The sequence below is a fragment of the Salarias fasciatus genome, chromosome 12, assembly GCF_902148845.1.
Source record: "Salarias fasciatus chromosome 12, fSalaFa1.1, whole genome shotgun sequence".
NCBI classification, from domain to species: Eukaryota; Metazoa; Chordata; class Actinopteri; order Blenniiformes; family Blenniidae; genus Salarias; species Salarias fasciatus.
In genome coordinates this window covers 15,840,016-15,861,942 of record NC_043756.1, presented here as the reverse complement: position 1 = coordinate 15,861,942, position 21,927 = coordinate 15,840,016, and the positions used below count along the sequence as shown (strand labels likewise).

General features: G+C 41.3%; 2 protein-coding genes across 7 annotated transcripts in view; one reads left to right on the top strand and one right to left on the bottom strand.

Moving 5' to 3' along the window:
* Positions 1-13,261, bottom strand: part of frmd3 (FERM domain containing 3) — a 45,338-nt gene extending 32,077 nt beyond the window's left edge. For all 6 annotated transcript variants that reach the window (XM_030104363.1, XM_030104365.1, XM_030104366.1 and 3 more), the window contains exon 1: positions 13,026-13,261. In XM_030104363.1, the coding sequence (XP_029960223.1) occupies positions 13,026-13,130 (105 nt within the window). In that variant the 5' untranslated portion in view covers positions 13,131-13,261. The remainder of the gene's footprint in view (positions 1-13,025) is intronic.
* Positions 13,262-13,862: 601 nt separating this feature from the next.
* On the top strand, positions 13,863-21,207 carry LOC115398126 (probable gluconokinase). The gene is made up of 6 exons (XM_030104774.1): positions 13,863-13,915; positions 15,206-15,271; positions 16,150-16,180; positions 16,641-16,727; positions 19,564-19,607; positions 20,412-21,207. Exons 2-6 carry the CDS (start codon positions 15,234-15,236, stop codon positions 20,782-20,784), a joined length of 573 nt encoding a protein of 190 aa, XP_029960634.1. The 5' UTR covers positions 13,863-13,915; positions 15,206-15,233; the 3' UTR covers positions 20,785-21,207.
* The last annotated feature ends 720 nt before the right edge of the window (positions 21,208-21,927 follow it).

The window sequence follows — 21,927 nt, the reverse complement described above, 5'->3', positions numbered from 1 at the left end:
GGAAGCTTTATATTGTTAATTGTATTCCTTCAGAGTGTCCCAAACCAATGTGTCGCAAACTGATGTTGTCTCCCAGGTATTTTACAGTATAATGAAAATAGTTCCACATCTCGCTCATCAATTAACTCACGTTTTAGTCTTCTCTATACATTCACACCAGAAAACTAATTCTCCCAGTAATGTTACAAAGGCAAATGTCATTGGAGAGATTCTTTGCGAGAGAAATAACCGAGGTGGAGACGCCAAAAACATCACAGAGTCCCAGAAAAGACAAAGCTACATTTGAATAAAATGTAAAGAATCTTACTTGAATTAGGGATTGATCACAACAGGTGACTCACATGCTCATCTACGCTTTTTGAAATTTGACAAACTTTGTGTGTCTGTTAGACTATTCCTCAATGTGCCCTGTCGGTGGATCAGCCTCCAGATGTGCAGGAAACATCACATGGCCATTTATGCATTGATTGTTGTGCCTTTCACAACCTCTGCTATGCAGCCCTTCTCCTCCTCTCCACCACCATTCCGGGGAGTATCTTCATCATTTCCATTTAGCCGTTCACCACCAGCAGCACTCAGTCCCAGGAGAGTCCTGTCTGCTTCCTCTCTTCATCTGGGTCACTGCTCTATGATGTTGAGCCTCCACACTGGAAAGCCATCGCCAAAACTTCAATAAACATCAGTATTCGTCTTCGGAGGTAATTTTTTCTTTTGAAATGCAGCATCCTTCAGCATCAGGCATCCTACATTTGATTGTACTGTATGAGTTCACACATATAATCATATACATTAATGTAGGAGTCACACAACAATCAAAACATTTATATGAAGTTGCCAGAATTAAAAAGGTGGCCAGACTTTAGTCATCTCTCATCTCCAGTGTTCCCTCTTAATTTCACACAAATATAAATCCCTCGGCATATGCTATATTGGATAAACACTGCAACATCTCTCCAAGGCAATATTTGAAATACATTCCTTGTTGAGTCATGCTCCGTTTCTCTGTAAACACTCTGTTGTGTGCAGTAATTGCAGTGTACCGAAGCTGTTGACAGAGCAACAAACAAAAAGTGCAAGGTGTTCGCTGGAAATGAATCGGCGGTTGTTCTAGAACAGTAAAAAAAAATCTTTTGTTTGCTAAAAACAGTAGAAATATTGGAGGAGATTCACCGTGGAGGAGGCTACCACAGCTGCTTCGAGATACTAACTATTCAAAAACAAAACACTGGCTTAGTAAGTGCATTAAAAGCACACTGTAGGAATGCAGGCAACAAATTCAGGTCAACGCATCCAACAGTGAAGAAGTATTAAAAAATAAAACAAGTGTACTCGTCCAGTATTCACAGGAGGAGTTCATACGCAGGCTTACAAACACACTGGGTGCGCATTATCACTTCAATATTTCATCAACCACCATTCCCAGTCATTTAAAACCTTTATACACAAACACAGTAAAATACAGTTACTAAATCACTGCAGCAATATGTACTTATGTGATGTTTATGTCAATGAAGGAGAAACAAAATGCTCTAGACTGATCTGATTACTTTTTTAGAACAAAAAAGTGAGAATTGTGAATATGAGTCACTCAGATGTTACACAGTTACGCAATAATTTTCCCTTCATTATGAGTGAAAAATCGATGTTTGGTTTGTGATCACCTTGGCATAAAATCTCAGGAAAGAGAAACGCAACTCTTGATTTCTCTCAAATATTCCTTACTGATAGAACTTAACCTCATGATAGTCTTAATCTGAAAGTTGAACCTTAGATGACTGAATTCTAAGTCAGTTGAAGAAATCAAAAATTAAACATAATCAAAATACTGGAAGATAATGCGGTCTTACTATAGTTTTGTACAATTTGCGTGTTTATTTTTAAATTGCCCAAAAATTGCTGTTTCTCTTTTCTTTGTTATTCATTTATGCCTTCTCCTGACTGAAACATTTATTCACTCAGTAAGTCAGAAAAGGGAAATCTTCCCCTTATGTTGTTATAATGAAAAAGCAAACAAAACCCAGCATTGATTGTTCTTTTAATTGAGCTATTGAGCACTAAAATATCATCAATATGTAAACTGCATCACATTACTGAAATCTTGGCAAACAGGAATCCATCTTTTAGGACAAACTTGAAACATCTACAATATACCATGAAGTGAAACGTTAACAAAGCCACTACCAAAGTAACTATGGACTGGATTTCTTGTAGAAATTATAATGAGGTTTTCACAAGCTCCTCACTTCTTAAGGAATCAAGTGAAATCAATTTGTTATTTTTCTCCAAGACTTAAAAACAGCTGCACAGCTGTTTACTTGCTGCTTCTTTTTGTTTTTCAATCAACAAATCAATTTCTATTGAGAACAGGTTTTAGGTCAAGTTCTGCATGCCTGCAACTGTATCCCTGTTTGTTAACAATTTCAGCGAAAACCTTTTTACTTTAATGATGAATAATTAACTCAGAGAGACTCAAACTACATGTCAGCACCACTATCTGACTCTGAACTAACACCACTTTTCCAATACAGAACCATATCTTTTCATTTTCAGCATTTTGCGTGAGTCCTGGTAATTATCTGCTTTTTCTTAATTGGTCCGTCAATCGAAAATAATTTCGATTCGGCCTTTTCCAGCAACTTGCCTCGCGCTGTCTTCACAGACAGCTGAGTTGGCGGTCCGTTCACGCTGACCTCCGTTACGTCACCCCAGAAACAATCAGCTGTCGGTGATCTCAGGCTCACAGCGTCCCTGCAGGCTGATTCAGGTCTGCATTATATCATCGTGACACCAGCAAGTAAATCAAGTTTTATGTCCCTGTGAGCGCAGACTGCGATTGTCTGTGTGTGGTGGTGCAAACCTTCAGGTTAAAAAAAAAAAAGCCCCTCTCAGTTTGGTCTGAGCCGCACGGCCGCCTTCAGCGTTCGTGTGTGTTTGTGTGTATCTGTCTAGATCTCTTTAGGATTTTCTTCTGATCCGTGACAACGGTGTTACTAAGCTGTTAAATCTGGAGTGCAAACAGACAGAGGCACACACAGAGAGGGGGAAACACATGAAACGCTGCAAGAAAAAAAAAAACAGCAAACGCTTGGAGCTGTTTCTGGCCACATCATCAAACGACACCTTTCCTCTGTCTGGCTCTCAGTGCAGACGTTCGTGGGGAGAAGAGAGGTGAACTGACGCCAACGGAGAAGAAACAAAAACAGAGCAGACAGAAAGAAATGGGGCCAAACATGCTGAGATGTTTAAACCGAGAATACGTAAGCAAAGAGAGCACACACACATACACACAAAAAAGATTGATTTTGTGAAGAAGAGACAGAGACTGACAGAGAGCGAGACTCAGGGTGAAGAGGAGAGAAGTAAAGAGTCTATGTCATGTCCAACAAGGGCTGAATACATATTTTATACATCCAAAGGCTGGGCATTAAAGTTTAACCCGGCCATCCTGTCTCAACATGATCTCACCTAATGACGGCAAAGTGCTCCTCTCTCTCACTTGCTTCAACACACAGATGCATACACACACTTTAAATAGAGCTACAGTGCGGAGTGTGTTCAGTTTAGAGGGAGCAAAGTGCACTCTGGCGCGTGTGTGTGTGTGTGTGTGTGTGTGTGCATTCTTAAGTAAAGAAAGCCCTTCCAGATGCTGACCAAGCAAACACAAAACCAGGTAAAATACAGAAGAGGAACTCGCCAACATGCTGAGTAATAATAAAAAAAATCACATGGACTCAGTTCTGTATTCACCCTGCATCTATTGTTAATTCAAAAGGTCATCAGATCTGGACTATTTACATCAATTTGACCCAAATCTGCCTGAAGAAATGTCTGCAATGTTTTTTCATTGGATCTCAGGGTACCATCTGTCCAGATGTGCACTCTGAGCTCAGGGCTCAGCGAATGACTGAACCCAAAACCCAGACCATATCTCCAGTCTTTCTGTAACTTTTTAGTGTTGGTTCATTGCATTCATTAGCAGCTACAATAAAAACTGCTAAAGGGACCATTTATATTTGCTGAAAGATATAACACCTTGTGGTATAATAAAGCACTCTTGAACTTTCCCTCACCATACTATTTGCCTTGCCTTGAATGGGTGAACGTGATTAACAGTGAAAAGCTCTTTGGGGACTGATCAAGTGAAGGAGAAGAGCTGTATAAAGGGACTCCATTTACCATTTGAAAATCTAATTAAAAGTATTTTCATCTTACAGTTTGAAAGGAGATATGTCTCTGTTAGAAAGACTAGGACGGACACAAACCCAATTCATTTATCAAACAGAAAAAAGGACATACTCTTCAGTTAAGTGAAGGTTGTATGATTTGCTCTAATCAGAAATTTGTGACAATTACGAGTCAAGCACTAGGACCCTGGGTGTCCTGGCCCAGTTAAACACCGCTTGTTGTTTAATTAATATGCATGCCGGCTCAATAATGACGGGTCCTTATCTACTACGACACAGTTCATTTCATGACACGGCATCCCTAATTGGCTGAGCTGGAACGCTGTGGAGAAGCGGTAAATTTCTGCCATGACCTCATGAAGAAAGGAGCGCTCCCTCCTCTTTGTATAAACGGGCAGGGAATAATCTTCAGAAGAGAGAGAATGAGACATGAGGGAGTTTGAAGATGACGGTGTGTCATCCTCACCTCCACACACACACCCAGTTTACAGCCTCAGAGCTGGCCGAGACAAAAGCCACATTGTTTTCTCTCCCAGTTGTTGTCGCTGTGGCTCTTCAGGGAAACTGGTTTCAGATGCAAGTGAGCCAATTTGTCAATTCATTTACCAATTAAGATTGTGTGTGCAAGCTGGCTTTTGAGCACGTGTGGCTACATTGTCCTTCTATTATCAACAGAGCCAATGTTTCAAAAGGCAGTTTGTGTTTCTCACCCAAAGCCAATGAAGAGATCGATGCACAGGTCCGAAGAGGATACGGCTGAGACGAATCAATGAGCTGGACATTGGATGTGGTGAGAGCGGTGTAGGCAATTAAAGCAGGAGATAATAACTCAGTCTAAACCCCTTCAAAGTCCCATTTCTCAGCATGTAGAGGATCTTTTCTCACATTTGACTAATTACAGACTGTCTGACTGGACTATACTGCATGGCCTTAGTGTCTTTCTTCAAATTTGTACTAGAAATAAATGACATGAATCCTTGAAAGGAATATATAAACTCCAGGAGGCTTCTGTGTATGCATGGATGGATGGATGGATGGATGGATGGCAAAAAATATTGTCTGAAATAGTAAAAGTTAACTGTAAAGTCTGGATGTCAATCCATCCCATCCTCTGGAGCAATGACTGACTCAAGATTGGAAAATAGCAGCAGAAGATCAAAGACATGATCAGCTGAAAAATGAGTCATGTCTCTCGTGAGTGGAGAAAATCGGATTAATATCTGCACCATCACCCCGCTCCCACCATCTTTGTTTAAAAAGGGACAACGTGAGAGTTACTGAACAGTGTGCCATATGTCAGCATTGATCTCATGAGCAGCACAAAGAGCAGTTTAACTTTAACCCCTTCAACCACTGACCCACAAACATAATAGACTCTTTCCAGGGGCCACAGCGTTGGCATTCTTATTGAATCAATAACTAGATCCTATTGACAGACTACAGTGAAGAACTTTTCATTTTTCCTCCCAACATAAGATCACATCAGATCAGCTGACTCTGAGGTTTTAAAGCTGCAGAGCTGTTTCACCAGGCAACGAATTTCTGCTTGACTGTAATATTTCTGTGGCTTCTGGGCTAACAGTGGGAAATTTTGCACTGACTGTCTCAGTCGGAAGACAATTCTAAAGTTCAATCAGGCTGTCTCTCCATCTTCTACACCACCAGTTACCAATCCTTTACAGGTCAACAAAGACAGACACACACTCACATCCAGATTTAAAGGTAATGTAAAGTCATCAAATACCTGTACGAAACCCCCACACATTTTAAACACTGTTATAAATATAGATTTTTTTAACACGTACTGATGGTTAACATTTTTTAAAATAGTAAATCCATTTTTAAATGAGTGGATATTCAGGAAGTCCTTGTTTCCTGTAATATACAATTCTTGTGGTCACTTGTCAAAGATTTTATGAAGAAACACAATTATACCTTTATTACATTATTATATATGATTGAGCTAATAATCCTCTCCATCCATAGGAGTCACAGCGCGGTGACTGTGACCTTGTCCCAGTGTTGAAGGAGAGAAACCAATTACCGTATCGCCTCTTTCACTGCTCCATAGACTCACACACACATACACACACCAGCACACAGGCATGTACGAATTAACACACATGACATAAAGCATGTCCCGTGCAGCTCCTCACATAGAGTTCATGGTTGGACACACAGCGTAATGTGCTTTGAGGCACGGCTGTATATTACCAGTATCCTTTGGAGGGCCGTTGAGAAACGGTCCGTCATCAGTCTTGGTCCTAACGCAGTCAGACACTAACTCATCGGGACGGCGTGGCGGCGAAAGTGTGACGTTAACGACAGGGATGCAGCCGCAACACTGCTGTTAGGAGTGTGTGAGCATGGAGAATACACCAAAGCTGCTCTCTTATCTTTGTACTGCAGAAGGTTCAAAATTTAGAGCCAAAAAACTAGGAATGCATGAGAAAAAAAACAAAACAAAAAAAAACAACTGAAGGTGGAGAAACGACACATTTAAGCTTGCCAAATATTGTAACTTGATCTGTTTGTTGGCTCATTTGCATGTTTCAGCACAAATTAGTGTAGCGCTGCATATGTGCTTGTTTCTATCTGTGATGCGGTTAGTCAGTGTGTGTGTCGAGGTGTCAATGTGCTTCTCCAAGGGAAAACGCCACAGACTCACACTCACACAATGAGGACGTCATTACAGAGTTTACCGTCAAGAACATTTTGTACTGAGGGTCACGGATGTTACACCTGCAGATTTCTTTCTACCTGCTATAAGTTAGAAATGCATAAATAACCATATTAATGCAGACGTGGTTGAGCTGACACTTGTGACGATGGTGAACTTGTTTGATTTAAGCAGTAATTAATGGAGATCAAAGGTCAGTAAAGTGATGAAAAATGCCTGACCACTGTAAAGATGATGTGATGCTGAAAGCAGCACCTCTTCTCTTTCCAAACCTTCATTTTCCTTCAATTCTTTTCTGTCAGCAGCTCACCTGTTTTAAAATTCCTACTCTCTCCTGGCTCGCTCTTCCCTCTTTTCTCAACCTGTGTCTTCCTTTTCCAAAATCTGCATGCCTTGCCAGTCTCATTTCAATCTCTTTCATCTGTTAATCTGCTTAATCTTTCTTTCACAGCCACTCTGCCTCATCTTATCTGTCATCTCTTCCAACACCTTGATGATTTCCCACTGTCACTCTCAAACTTCATAGATTCTGACCAACCGTATAACCAAACAGTTTCTCCGAAAAACCATCTCCTTTTCTTTCCTCACTGCACATCTTAATTTAGGGAATTGACCCCCCTCTCTCTGTCTCTCTCTCTCTCTCTGTCCCTCATCTATCTCTGCTTCCTTCCAGTTGAAAGCAGAGACAGAAAAAGGGTTATTATTTCTCTTTAGTCATCTTCACGGGAGCATCAAAGAGACGCCGGCAAGCGGGATAAGAATAGAAAACGAGAGCTATTTATAACTTTCGCCAAAGAAAACCTACTAACGGAAACAAGTGTGATGCCTTGTCTTTGCTCTCACGCACACGCCTGTATTGATGAGCTGATCGACAAATAAATGGAGACAGAGATTTCAGCAGGATGAATTACAGCAGGCATTCACGAGTACAAGCTGGTGTACATGTTTATAGTGGATTAATGTCCATAATTGCACAAGTTTGGCTCAGTGACTACTTTTAAATGTTTCATGCAGTCCAGCGAACACACATGCATATATGTGCACTCATACACACCCACATTTGCAGCAGAGCGCTTCACTGACAGCTGACTGATGTTGGCCCCATGAAGAACAGTGATCTGCCTTAATTATACATGATGTGTCACAGAGAAGCAGGACGGAGGAAAAGAGAGAGAGAGAGAGAGAGAGAGAGGGAGGAGAATGAGGGGAAAAAGATGATAAAGATGGAAGATGTAGAAATAGAAAGCGAGGAAAGGTTGTCGGAGGAGTAAATGTGAAGCTGGAACTGGAGCAAAGCATAAGTGGGGTGAAAGAGAGGGGGATCGAGGTAGAGGAGCAGCGAAGAGTCGGGAGTGAAAGAGGAGATGGACAGACGGGAGGAGAGGAGGATGGAGAGAATGGTGACAGAGGAGGAGATGAAAGCAGAAGAGGTCAGTGTGTATTGATCCTGACGTGTCTCTCCTGCGGCAGGTCGGAGTTAACATTACCACCGGAACATGAGAGCAGCAGGCTGGACACACTCACCCCCTGCGGGCCAAACACACACAGACAAAACACACTCCCACACCCACCTTAAACTCAGCTGGCAAGCTCCCCTTAATGTCAAACCAAAATGAGATGATGAATATAATATTAACTTAAAGGCAGAAATAAATAAGCCCTGCCGCAAGCTGTCCTCACACCTCATATGATTCACAACATGAAGACCTTTCAAAAGCACTTTACATCAAAACAGAGGGAAACTACAAGAGAAAAGTGGAGGTCTGTCTCGTACATTGACAGATTTATCGTGGCTAAAGCAGGACTTTATGCAGATCGTGCACCCTGCAGGCAGTCTCTGACCGGCCTGTGAGAGGTCAATGAGAAAGAATTAAACTAATAAAAACGAATGTCAGCGTTGAAAGTTAGCCAACTGCTTTGCCTTGAAGATAACAGCTTCACTGCTATCTCGCCAGTGTACAGGGTTGTTGGCACGAACATCTTTGATGTTGAAAATTACTGTTTGAATCCCCATTTTCTGACAAAGCACACAAAGAAGCACTGAGCTGTAACAGTGGTTTATCAAAACTATGTAACAAGCTGCTTTTAATGAGGTTTTTTTTTTTTTTTTTTTTTTTTTTGCAAATTGGCAGAACTGAGCAAAATATATGGCCTCACAGCTTTTCATGTGGACGTCCTCAAGAAAGTTATTTGGGTCGTCATATCTTTCCATCCATTTACAAATTAAATTGAAGTTCAACAGAAACAGAACACTGAATTTATTTGAATATACACGTTTGGCTTTTTAACCAGTCTGTCTGAATGAAAATTTACAAAAATAATAATAATGATGAACAAATATAAAATATTATTATATATGTGTTGTGGAGTTAAGAGACAAGATATTTGCTGCAGATTCTGGAAGTTTTTCAACATTTGAGCAGAGACTCCATGGAAAAGACTCTTGATTTGTTTGTTTGTATTTACTTGTGTAGAAGATTAAATTGGAAAAGGGCATGTAAATGGATTAAGACCTTACTCACTTTCACTGCCTGCGCTGGAGAGTTGGAAGCGCTATCTTGGATTTTAAAATAAATTCTATGTGTTTTGTCTAGCCACAAACAACATTTCTGAAGAAAAGACGACACCTTGTACAAAGAGGCAGCAGAGCCCCCCCCCCCAATTCCTCCTGAGTACATATAGTGAAAGACACATGAATCCTAGAACTCTTCCTCAGAAGCACAACAATGCCCATAGCATCACGGCCAGTCGGAGGCGAGTCGACTCCACACACGGCGGCCTGCGATGGACTCTGCTCTGACACCTCATTATGAGATTTTTGTGCCACAACTGCTCTTCTGTGAGATCGGACCACGCAGGCCAATCTATTCTCCACACGCAAATCAATAAGTGTTAGTCACACACGACCCAGTCACTGATTTCCTGGCTGTCCTGTAATGAACCACTTTTAGTAGGTGCTAATCACAGCCTGCTGAAGAACCATCACTGAAACCGCTGATTAGGAGCTGCTGCGACCGCACAATTTACCCATCACATCTGACCTTTGTCAAAGATCCACTCTGTACGTCCGCACACCTCTTCTGCTTTAAACTAATCAATTCTTTTATGCGTCTCATATCATGGCTTTCGCTGTTGTGGTCCTCCAGTGTAAACAACTATATGTTTTAATTTCAGTGGTGCTGATTGGCGTCAGCCTGAATACAATGAAACAACGCTCTCATCCTACATGAAATACAGAACAGTTTCAGATTTGCTGTAGGTTTCTGTTCACACAGCCTTTTAATAAATTAAATCCGGAATCACTGATTCATAGCTTGAACTTAAAAGAAACAGCACTCATAATGCTTAATGCACAGATTATTGTGTTGAATTGAATTTCAGCTCATTTCCTTTTACTATCCAATTTAAATGTTTCTTTTTATATCATCCCGTGCCTCCTTTACATGTACTGTCTTATGTAAAGCAGTCTGAATCACACTGATGATGGAAAGCACTGTGCAGATACAACTGTTGTATTTTTAAATGTGCAGTGACAGTAAATGATGATTAACAATCAATTTCACCACAAAAAAAAACAAAAAAACCACAGTCGTTTCTTTTCTTAGAAAACTTTCACGCTTGGAATATTTCAAGATATCTTACAGTCATCAAGATTATCCATGCAGTGCAAAACATTGCACCCCAACGGGAGCTGGCTAATACACCCAGTTCTACGCTCTGGGGAAAGTTAAAGCAAGGAAGGAGATCAAAGACTTGCATTAGAGAAACAATTCAGTTGTGATTTATGTTCACAAAACATTATAATTCCTCTGATTCTATGTGTAGAGCTGAGCGACGTCTTTGGCAGTTTATCCTGACCTATATTTTCAGCACAATGTGAGAAAACAGAGCTGACAAAATAAATAAATAAATAAAAAAGTAAGACAGACCGCGGCGTTGCAAAGTAAAAAAACAGGCGGATAAAGTGAGAGATAGGAGTCTGTGTACACTGGAAAGAGGAGAAGTGCTGTTGTTGAGTCGCACAAGTGTAGCATGAGGAGCACAGGATGTCATGAAATATGTAGGAAGGAGCAGCTCAGCACCGGAACACAAAGCCATTAAAGAAAAGCCGGGAAGACGCAGTCAGCTAGAAATATAAATGTCCATTTCCTTATCGCGCACAGACACACAGACACGAGGCTAAAAGCACGCACACGCGTTCAAAAGCGTGGACACGGGCATTCAAAGGCTACACCTTAATGTTCTCCAACGTGGACACGCAGTTTAACACACTTTCACAGGAGGCACGATCTCTTCTCCTCTGTCACTCCTCTTGCTCTGCTAGTGTACCTGATGGCATTTAATAAATCATTTAATAGTTACATGCAGAAGACCAATGAGACTGTCGCTTTGACGTGCAGAGAGTGTTTTGTGTGTTTTTTTCAGGGTCAGTTTTCACGGCTGAACCGCTGGAAAACTTCCTCTGAAGGCAGTCTGGGCTGCTGCTCAGAGCTGCGATCACTCCGTTCACTTTAAACTCACTTCAACTCAACAAGCCGCTGCTGTTTTGACAGATTTTGGTGCATAGCTGGAGATGGAACTCAACAGAATATAACAGAATATATTATTGTCCACCCAGACTGTTCATAGTTCTTTATCACTGCACATATTATATGCATCATCACTCTTCAAGACATGTACTCCATATTTATGAGTACAAATTTGGCAGATCTGCAAGATTTTACTTTTACCTACTGGCAGCTTCTGCAGCTCAGGGGAAGAGAAACTGAGGAACAACACAGCACCTAATTTATAGTGAAAACAGAAGGACCCCAGCTTTTCTACTTTGTTTGGATCTGAGGAAGAGTTTCAATCTGCAATCTCGAAAGAGATCAGTGTAAGGATCTACTGACTGGAATCACTGATCCAGTGTTTTTCCTCCCTTTTATATTTCACTGCATAACATCCCAGGTTTTAAGTTTCATGTTAACCACAACCTTAAACCTCTCAGTCAGAGCACAGAGCTGCAGCTGGTACCAACACAGAAGGCACTTTGGACATTTCCAGTGGCCACACCTTCATCTCTCTGCTCTCATGTTTCAAGACAAAGTCAATTCTGCTGTACATACGAGACACACAGTGGAATCAAAATGTTCTGTCGCTTGCCCTCCAACAGTTTCGTCATAAATAATCCAGGGTAAAAAAAAACACAGAACATAGATAAAAAGTTAAAAAAACAGAAATGGGTAATGCCATACACAATCAATTGTGCAAAATATAATTAATGACTAGAAATATAAGATTCCCTTCCACAGGCTCCTGTACTCTCCTTGCAAAAGACAAGTACTTGATCTGAAATGTTTTGTATTCACTTCATAACTGATAAACACAACTGCATGAGTATTTCAGTCATTAGAATCTCTCTGTTCAAATTGTCAGAAGATTGCTATATTTCTCATTATATATCGACAACAACAAAAAACTACATTAAGATAATGAGTTTTGGCTCAACAGTTTAGAGTAAACCTAAATCCTTCATTTTCAACTGGCCTCAGTCTGAGATGAACATTAAAATCACTTCTCTGCTTCACAGCTGACTTTTTTCCTGTCTTTAAAGCTGACTTGATTTCCTGGGTGGAAACAGAATATGAACAATATATGGTCTCAAGAGACAGGAGGCCAGAAAGCACGTGGGCATAAACATGTATCTCTCTTCATCATTCATTCACAATTGGCTTTGGAGAGATCCAATTAATGAGACTGAACTTGGGATTATTGTTGTCACCATTAAGTCACCACCACCACACCCATAAAGCCACATCATTTATAAAAGTTCACAATAACTTCTCTCCTCAAGAATCCCACCATTTTTCCCCACTACAAATACACACATCACGATTGAATATTCATTTTTATTTTTATTTTTTCTATCTTCAGTTCAGCATAAAGAAAATGAGCAGCGACCTCTCAATCTCGGCAGCATGGAAACTACAATTGATCTTCCTGTACCAGAAATCACCTCGTGATATGAATAAGACAAACAAAAAAACCAAAACAATGCGGTTTGTTAAAGCTTTATCACAGAGGATCATGCTGTCTCTATCATAATGGGAGTGAATGTATCACCTGCGGCCATGTGGTATTTGCAGGAATCACAGTGTGTGAGTGGATTTAGGCTCTACCTGAATGCTGCAGGAGATCTCGGAATCGTCCAGTAACCGGATCGTGCAGAGGATCTCCTGGTCCAAGGAGCGGATGCTGGGGCTGCGAAACCGGAGCATTTTCATCCTTGTGTCGGTTCAGTTTCAGCTCCTCATGTCAGCGGTTCCACGGCCGGAGCAGACGCACACGTTATGCTAAACGCACGGAGGACGCACGCGTACGCCCGCATGCATATATGTGTAGCTCAGTACTGTGGGGGGGTGGAGGGGTCTGGTCGCCGCTTTTGACGCCCTTGGAGCCCCTTGGAGGAGAATGAATGGGTGGATGGAATGGATGGACGCCAAAGAGCGAGAGGGAGGAGAGCTTGCATCCGTCTCCTGCCTACTGATGGATCCACAGGAGGAAGGATGGCTTTTCCTCCTCCTCCTCCTCCTCCTCCTTTCTCTCTCTCTCTCTCTCTCTCTCTCTCTCTCTCTCTCTCTCTCTCTCTCTCTCTCTCTCTGAAATATTATTTCAGCACAGATATTTATATAACAGGATGATATTTATAAAACCACATGATTTAATTGGTCTGTTTCTTTGCTAATATCTTGAAGTTACTGCATTCTATTGTATGTCGGCTTTCTTTCAAGTTGTTTATATATATTTGCCTAACCTGCAAGAAAGAAATACGTCAAAAATATTAGGGTAAAGTAAAATAAATTAAGATATTTGGCCTTCCATGCTCTCAGTTGTATCGAGGTTATTTATAATTTGCATCAATAATGACGTCACATATAATTTATTTGTTGCAGAACTCCACGCGGGCCCTTTAATTGTGCGCATGGCTGATTACGTCCTACGTCATCGCGCAACGAGGGAAAATAACAGTCCAAGAAGTCATAGAGGAGGAAAACAGGACCATATTTATGTGAGTTACAGTGATATTTAACCAACCCCAGACGGACTGATTCTTCAGTACTGAGCTCAGATTTATGCACACGTGACGGATTTAGTCGCAGCTGTTATTGTCTTCGACAACATTTACCCCGGAAGCCGCACCACTTCATTTATTACACCGTGCTTCAGGATCACCCAGTGGACCTCTTTTATGAGTGAACTTTACAACTGATACACTGTTATAATTGTTTGAACTGCCATACATTTATGGCGAAACAAAAGAACAAAAACAGTGTTTGTGTTCTGTTTCCGTTCAGTGCTCCATATTTTTACATATAAAACAATGTATCTACTCACCTGCTGTCGGAGTTTAACTCGGGTCTGAGCTAAATGAAAAGGAGAAATGAGAACAACATTGAAGAAGCATTTAAAGAGCAGGTACAGCAGCTGAATTGAGAGATAATTGTATCAGTGTCCACCTCAGCTGGAAGTTTTGTCACTTTTTCTAAGTCTTATTTTTATTACCTTCTCCTAAACTTCTTTATAATCAAACTGTGTTTTTTGCACACAGCTTTGTTTTTTTTTTTCTGAAATGTTCTGTTGGTCATTTTTATTTAGTGTTGTGCTGTTAAACTTGTGAAACTGTTCAGATATTAATACCAATACCTTCCAATATGTCATAGGACATCTTTTCCGTCCTCCCTGGCGGTGCAAATTCCACTTGAACGAGCATATTTGAAGGTGATTTTGGGGCAATTGAGACTGTTGGGCAGTTCTTTGAGGATCTGCCACTTTGTTCTGCAGTTGATCAGTTATGTTGAAATCATCTTTTGCTCTGAATTAATGTTTTGGGTTTTTTTTTTGGTCATTGTGCCTCCACATTGCTCCAAGATTCTTTTCTTTTTCTTTTTAATGTGAAAAGGGAATGAGTTCTATCCACAGGGAAGGATGTTATCGGCAGTAACCTAACACTGAAACTGGGTTACTGAGTCAGCCTGTGTGAGTTGTGGCTGTTGTTGTGTCCCGGATGTGTTGCCTGCAGCTGTTTGAATGAGTCTGTCACCCCTGCTGCTGTGCTGATCTTTAGCATTGATGTTCTAAGTCATGCCCTTTAGTGAGTAATACAGAACTACCTGCTTAATTTACAAGGTTTTGCCCGTCAATCGATTCTGTACTGCTTCATCTTCATTCTGTGCAGGGTCGCGGGATGCTGGATCCAAGCAGTATTTGACGCCATGATAATCTCTCTGCCCCACTGCATCACAACATTTTGGTAACTTCTAAAGTATTATGACACCGGTCCCTCTTTGCTTTCCCACAGGGCCTGCATGTAAACATATAGAGAGAAGATGATCTACATCATTATGGGAGTCTCAGGCACAGGAAAGTATGTATGTCATAGTACGTTTATTTCAGGAGACGTTTCATGCCAACACGACACAGTAATTGATGCACTAGAAGAAATATGTGTGAATTATTTGCAGAAAGTCATTTTTTATTTACTATAATTGGCTTCAGGTTCTCCCAATGAACGCTGTTATTTGATTACCGTTGTTCAATGCCGCTCTTGCTGCATGAACACTGACGAATTTAGTGAGGACATGACAGGCTTCTGAGCTGAAGTTTTACAACTTCTCTTGTTGCAAAGTGTCAGGCATAACACCTCTACCCCCCTAAAAAAGAATAAAACAGCATGTACAGATCTAAAAACAGGAAAGTTCCACAAACATGTTCATTACTATGTATGTTGTATATCTGTACATATGTATGTATATCTTGTTTTATTGATTGAAATGTCAAATATCTTCAATATTAATTTGAAATAAATGAATGAACTGAAAATGAAGTGAAAAGCTCCTCACTGGCTCTTGTCATAGATACATGAAATAACAGCTGGTATCAGTTTATCAGTCATTAATGTCTTATCACACCACCTGGTATCAGTTACATGTTCACCGGGGGAAACAGTGAACCGACTGCAGCACAGTCGTGCAATGAATGTAACGCAACACCTGAATACTGCACAGAGCTGCAAAAATCGTTGTTTCAATTTCCTGAAATCCAAGATGAAGGTTTCAGATCCAGTTTATCCATCTTCTATATCAGCTTTATCCAGACCAGATCATATGAGGTTACAGGCAGGATACACCAGAGACCGCGCTCCAGTCCAGGTCTTCAGTCACTTAGGTTTAAAATCGCTTTTTGTGTTTTGTCAAATAATTTATTTTGTCAAATAATTATCTGTCTGTCTTCTATTTTATGCAGAAGCACTTTAGGGAAGTCCCTGTCTGAAAAGGTAAGTAGCCCTACACACACACACAGACACACACACACACACACACACAGACACACACACACACACACACACACACACAGAGTCTTGTATTTCTATCCTTGTGGGGACCGTCCATTGACTCCCATTCATGTCTAGCCCCTAACCCTGACCCTTACCCTAACCCTAACCCACACCACAATAAAGCCTAACCCTAAAGAAATGTTTTTGCACTTTTACTTTTTTCAGTAACAACAACATGGTCAAGAAAACACTGTTTCTCCTACTTAGTACCGGAAAAAGGTCCCCACAAGGCACGTCGTTCCACGTTTTGCTGTCCTTGTGGGGACATTTGGCCCCGACAAGGATAGAAATACAAGAACACACACACACACACACACACACACACACACACACACACACACACACACACACACACACCTGTCCATTATGTGAATGCCACATGTGTGTGTGTTCTCATCAGCTTGGCTGGCCCCTGCATGAAGGGGATGACTTCCACCCTCAGGAGAACATTGAGAAGATGGTTCGTGGAGAGCCGCTGACAGACCAGGTCAGGCCGGGCGTTCGCCTTCCTGTCTTTATGTGGAGCAATTGTGGTTCCAAACAAGCATTCCATGAGTGTGAGTTCTAAATTGTAAGGTGGATTAAAACTATTAAAAAATCCCACCTAGTAGTTCAGATATTTTACAGATACCACAGACAGTTTCTATCAGTTATATACTGTATTTTCAGGTGCTCATAAAGCTGCCTGAGTATTATATGCAGGGTAGGGATCTGTATTCAATGAAAAAACTCTCAAGAACCAAACAAACATAGGAATGGCGTTGCAATTTTAAAAGGTAAAATATGTATTTATAGTTGTCAATTGAAATAAAAAATAAGAATATAAAGATTAAATGGTCATGATGTAATGTTATTGGCATTTTGGCCTTTTTATTTGCCGAAGAAACATCTAAAGAATTAAACAAGCCAACATCTAAAATCTGCTCTTCATGTATTGTGATACTACTTTGATCAAGAAGGTGTTGTAAATGAGTTGCTAAGATCAGCCTTTTTGAATTTTTTTTTTAAATCTAATGTGTAATTTGAGGAATGTTTCGATGTCTTCAATGCTTTAAATGAATACTTAATGCATTAAAGCAATACGTGTGACGCCATGCAGCTTCTCTAATTCTTGTGAAATAATCTAGTAACTCATATTTAAGGTACTTTTTTGGAGTATTACATTACCCTGCAGGATAGATGTATCATTCATATTTGCCTACAATATAGTGACAAACATTTGCAGTTTAATATGTTTTTAAGCTTTAAATAGAGAGAATGTGTGACTTTGATAGATTTTTTTTAATCATTCCTCTAAAAAAAGCATTATTTCCACTGATTATTCATTGAGTCTTGAACTGTCCTTCACCAGCACAGAGGGACTGACTTTGCGCTACAGTAAAATTCCTGTAGAATTAGCATATTTCAAGGATGTGATGTGATTATTTGTGATGGTTGAGGTCAAAGCTACAGGGCTCAGGAGTGTATGCCAGTGTGTATCTTCAACAAGTAGCTGGAGGAAGTAACAGACTGAACACACCGGGTGGAATCCTGAGTGAGCCTTTCAGCTCACAACCCTAAATTTCAGTTGAGTCATTTGCTATCTGTCTGTTCAATATTTATCTTTAACCCTCCGTCCGTGTGGACTTTTAGAATAAAGGAAGACCTCCAAACAAACGCCTGGCTCCATCCCAGAGCGGAGCGTGTGAGCCTGCAGGCGGAGCAGCTCCTGCCGGTTTGTCAGCAGTTCGCCGGTAGCGGCGTTTGGTGGCGGATGATAACCTCCTACGCAGAGGTCTGCTTTGAACAGCGAGGAGAATCACCCCGGGACGTGCTCCGTCCAACACTCTGGCTTATTATGAAATAGTCAACATTTGACAATTTGATTGGAAAGAAAAAAAAAAAAAAAACAGATGAAGTGAAGCAGAAATGTAAACACAGGATTACTGTCTGACTGTGGCAGGAATGTATCGTCTCATGCCAGTATTAGAGTTGGCAGGCTGAGGCTGGCGTCAGCAAACAAAAACATGACCGTGTTCTGAAGCTTGGATATAAGGGACTGTGATTCCTCTGGAAACAAAACAAACAAACAAACAAATGACTCCAGTTCAGATGTAACCAAGATCAGACTGATTCTGTCTCTGATTGTAGAGTAATCAATGACGACGTTTTGATGGCGGACTCTAAAAGGCAGAGTCCAGTGCTTACTGACACACGCTCAAGCATTCAAAATAATACAGGACAGCATCTCAATTGTTGATATTGAGATTTGTTTTTCTTTAAATTCATGCCCATTTCAAATTTGATGTTACATCTAAAAAATAAATTACACTGACTTTTTACATGTATCTTTCAGATCTGATGCTTCTGCCTATTTTAAAGGGGACATATTATGCTGTTTTTCAGTCACGTGGTATAGGTCTCAGAAGCCCAAAAACATAGTATTTCAGTTTGTTCGCCCCAAATTCATCTTTAGTTCGGAGTTTCAGGGGTCTAAAAAGTTGCTCTGAGGAGTCCTCCTCAGAACAGGCTGTTTCTGAGCCTGCTTCCCAGTATGCACTTGAATGCGTCTGGCCACGCCCACTCTCTCACACACACACACACACACACACACACACACACACACACACACACACACGGTGGGGGCACAGTCAGGGGGAGGAGTTAAATCCTCTTATTTCAGGATAAGCAGACCAAACTCAAACTGGACCATTTCAGTTTCAGTTTCATTTTCACAAAATGTGGTGTAGCAAGACAGGGAGGAAACAGACAGTTTTCAAATTTGAGCGTCATAATGAGGCTATGGCAACACATACTATAAGAAACTCTTCACAAAGTGAAAAAAGCAGAATATGTCCCCTTTAAGAAATAACAAATCTCACTTTGTGATGCTGTTCAACACACTGAAAGTCTTTTCTCACTGACTCATATCTCAAAAAGTAGGATACAAAAAGAAAGTATATTTTTCCTTTGACTTATTTTACTCCTTTGAGTTTGACTTACCCTTTCAAGGAGACTTTAATATGCATTATTTTTTCAAGCGAAGCTCCCAGATCCTGTAGCTTTTTTGGGATGCAGACAGCAAGAAGAGTAACAGGGAGTGACGTGCGTTTAAGGTCAGAGGGCGACGCAGGCTGGAGATGGTGCAGTTCAGCCGAATCTTTAACCCCGAGAGCAGCACAGTGCATCTCGAAGGTTTCTGGAAAAGGTTAACCGCTGCTTCATGTGATGATATGAAATCCAGTTTTTCAAAGAGTCAACACAAATAACCATCATGTGATGTTTAAGGAGTGAAATATGCAAACAAAACATATCTCAAGTTCCTGTGTTGTTTTTCTCTTCAGGACAGGCTTCCTTGGCTTCTAAAACTACATGAAGTGATTCAGAGGTGAGAGTAAATCCAGTTTTTACATGAAGACACTCGCATACAGCAGTGGATCCATCATTTACAATGGGTTAACAGATGAACCCGAACCCTCAATACAAAATAAATCTCCATGCATAAACGCAATCAGCTTCGTGTCCTTAAAAGACATTGCCACCATGCTTTAGTATCAACAGATTTAGGTCCCCACAACTGAAGCACACACGCACACACCTTCAGGAAATTACAAGTTATCTTTTAATGATGGAAAGGGGAAGATGACAGGTTTAGGGAGTGAGACGGCGCCGAAGAGGGGAGCGGCGAGGTAAGAATATGCAGCCGTGAAATTGTTGAAAAAGATCAAAAATATCAAAGATGGGTTTGAAAATTGAGATGAAAACCAGAGAGCGAGGGAAGGGAGTTTGGGAGAGTAAAGACGAGATTAAGTGAGTGTGAGTGTGAAGAAGGGGTGAGGGGGGGAAAAGTGAAAAGTGTGCCATCTTTTTCCTAAAATGACTGTGGCACCATCAAAGACATTTTTTCCTCAACACTTCCTCTCTTAGTCACACTTATTTTTCCGCCTGCTAATCCTTGTGTCACTCACTTTCCTACTTTTTGTGAGAAATGTTTGTTTTGGAGTTTTTACTCCCACTATTTTAACTTTTTCTCCCCGTTAGCACACACATTTAAGAGAACAGTCCAGCTCCAGTTGCTTTGAGGCTCATAAATCAGAACTGCACTCTTTGGCTCAAGATCCAACCTGGTTTTTCCCCACAGAAGTGGCTTCCTTCTCCTCTCACTCATTCTCATGTGTCTTGTCCGTGACAGGGAAAGGAGCTCGGGCTCCGACGCGCTGGTGGCGTGCTCCGCTCTGAAGCGTCACTACAGGCAGATCCTCCTCAACGGCTCCAAAGCTCTCACGCTCTCCTCTGGCCCAGACCAAGAAGTCCTTCCTCCTGCTTTTCCAGACGTCTTTTTTCTCTTTCTACACGGCAGCTACGACCTCATTCACCAGAGGATGGTGGCCCGGAGGGGACACTACATGAGGGCGGACCTCCTGCGCTCTCAGTTTGACGTTCTGGAGCCTCCGGTGGACGAGGAGAACGTGCTGCCGCTGGACATCAGGAGGAGCATCGCTGATATGGTCATGGAAGTAGAAAAGCACTTCCTCAGCTGCATGTCGACTGCAGTGATGTTGTGAACCAAGAGGAGTCCGTTCAGGTTGCAGCTGGAAAAACCTCTGGCTGGACTGTTGTGATCATGATGCTGACTTTGGTTTCCTCTAAACTCAACCAGGAACTTAATATTCAAACATAACGTAATATAAAATTATATGGCTGCTTAAAAAAAATGAATAATTTAAACATTAGAATCATTTATAATCCAAGTGATTATGAAGGGTCCATAAACTCTAAAGAATTGTGTTTTTTACTCTTATTTCAGAAGCAATTGAACAGATCAGATCGTTTGATGCCTGATGAACAAATCTCTCATGAACTCTGACCATTCTTCTGATTGACCATGACTTGAACCTTTAATAGACCAAAACTTTGAGTCTGTTACGACTCGGTTCGGAGGCTCCGGTGCAGACGACACAGGAGATCAGATGGCGGGTGACAAAACTGATTTATTCCAGAAAGAACAGAAGACGAGTCCAGGAGGTGAGTCGTGGACCAAGCTGGATCCGAGGCGCTCTGGGGCAAAGTTCCAAAAGAAGAAGAGGATCCGAGTCTGACGACAGTTTGGAGCAGGCGGGTGGCTGGAGCAACAGGAGGCAGCGAGGCGTGCGGCAGGCAGAGCAGGATCCCAAAGTGTGAGCAAAGGAGAAACAGAGTAAGTTCGAGTTTCACCAGACCAGAACGAGGTGAGCACGTCTGACACACTGTAGCAGGTGATAAGATCCAGCGCCGAATTCCAGCCAGGACGCCACTTAAATAGTGGTGAGGGAGAACAGCTGAAAGCCATCCCGCTGATGAGCTGGAACCACGCCTCCGAACATGCTCTGGCACCGCCCACCTGAAAATCAAACAGAAACCGCATCCCTCCTAGGATGCAGAGGAGCCGGCCGTGACAGAGTCTTTAAAGACCCCAAGTTTATGATCCAACTAATAACAACATCACTGTGAACAGTGCTTTCTTTTAATGCTAATTATTATTTACTAGATTGATAAAAATGAAGAGTTGACACCATTGCTCCTGTCATTTGAAACATGCTGACATTGAGCTGAAAGCACCAATGTGCCACAGAAATCTTGTAACAGTCCAAGTTTCTCACCTCGTCTGCGTCTGGTTTGTGTCAGTGTGAAGATTAGAAGTAAAGCTGAGTTACAGTTGTGGAACAGAA

What these genes read in the sequence shown, in the direction of transcription:
- LOC115398126 (XM_030104774.1), top strand. Translation starts at nt 15,234, where the DNA reads ATGATCTACATCATTATGGGAGTCTCAGGCACAGGAAA. An exon ending in GGAGTCTCAGGCACAGGAAA is followed by an intron (nt 15,272 to 16,149) that starts GTATGTATGTCA and finishes TATTTTATGCAG; the next exon opens with AAGCACTTTAGGGAAGTCCC. An exon ending in GGAAGTCCCTGTCTGAAAAG is followed by an intron (nt 16,181 to 16,640) that starts GTAAGTAGCCCT and finishes TGTTCTCATCAG; the next exon opens with CTTGGCTGGCCCCTGCATGA.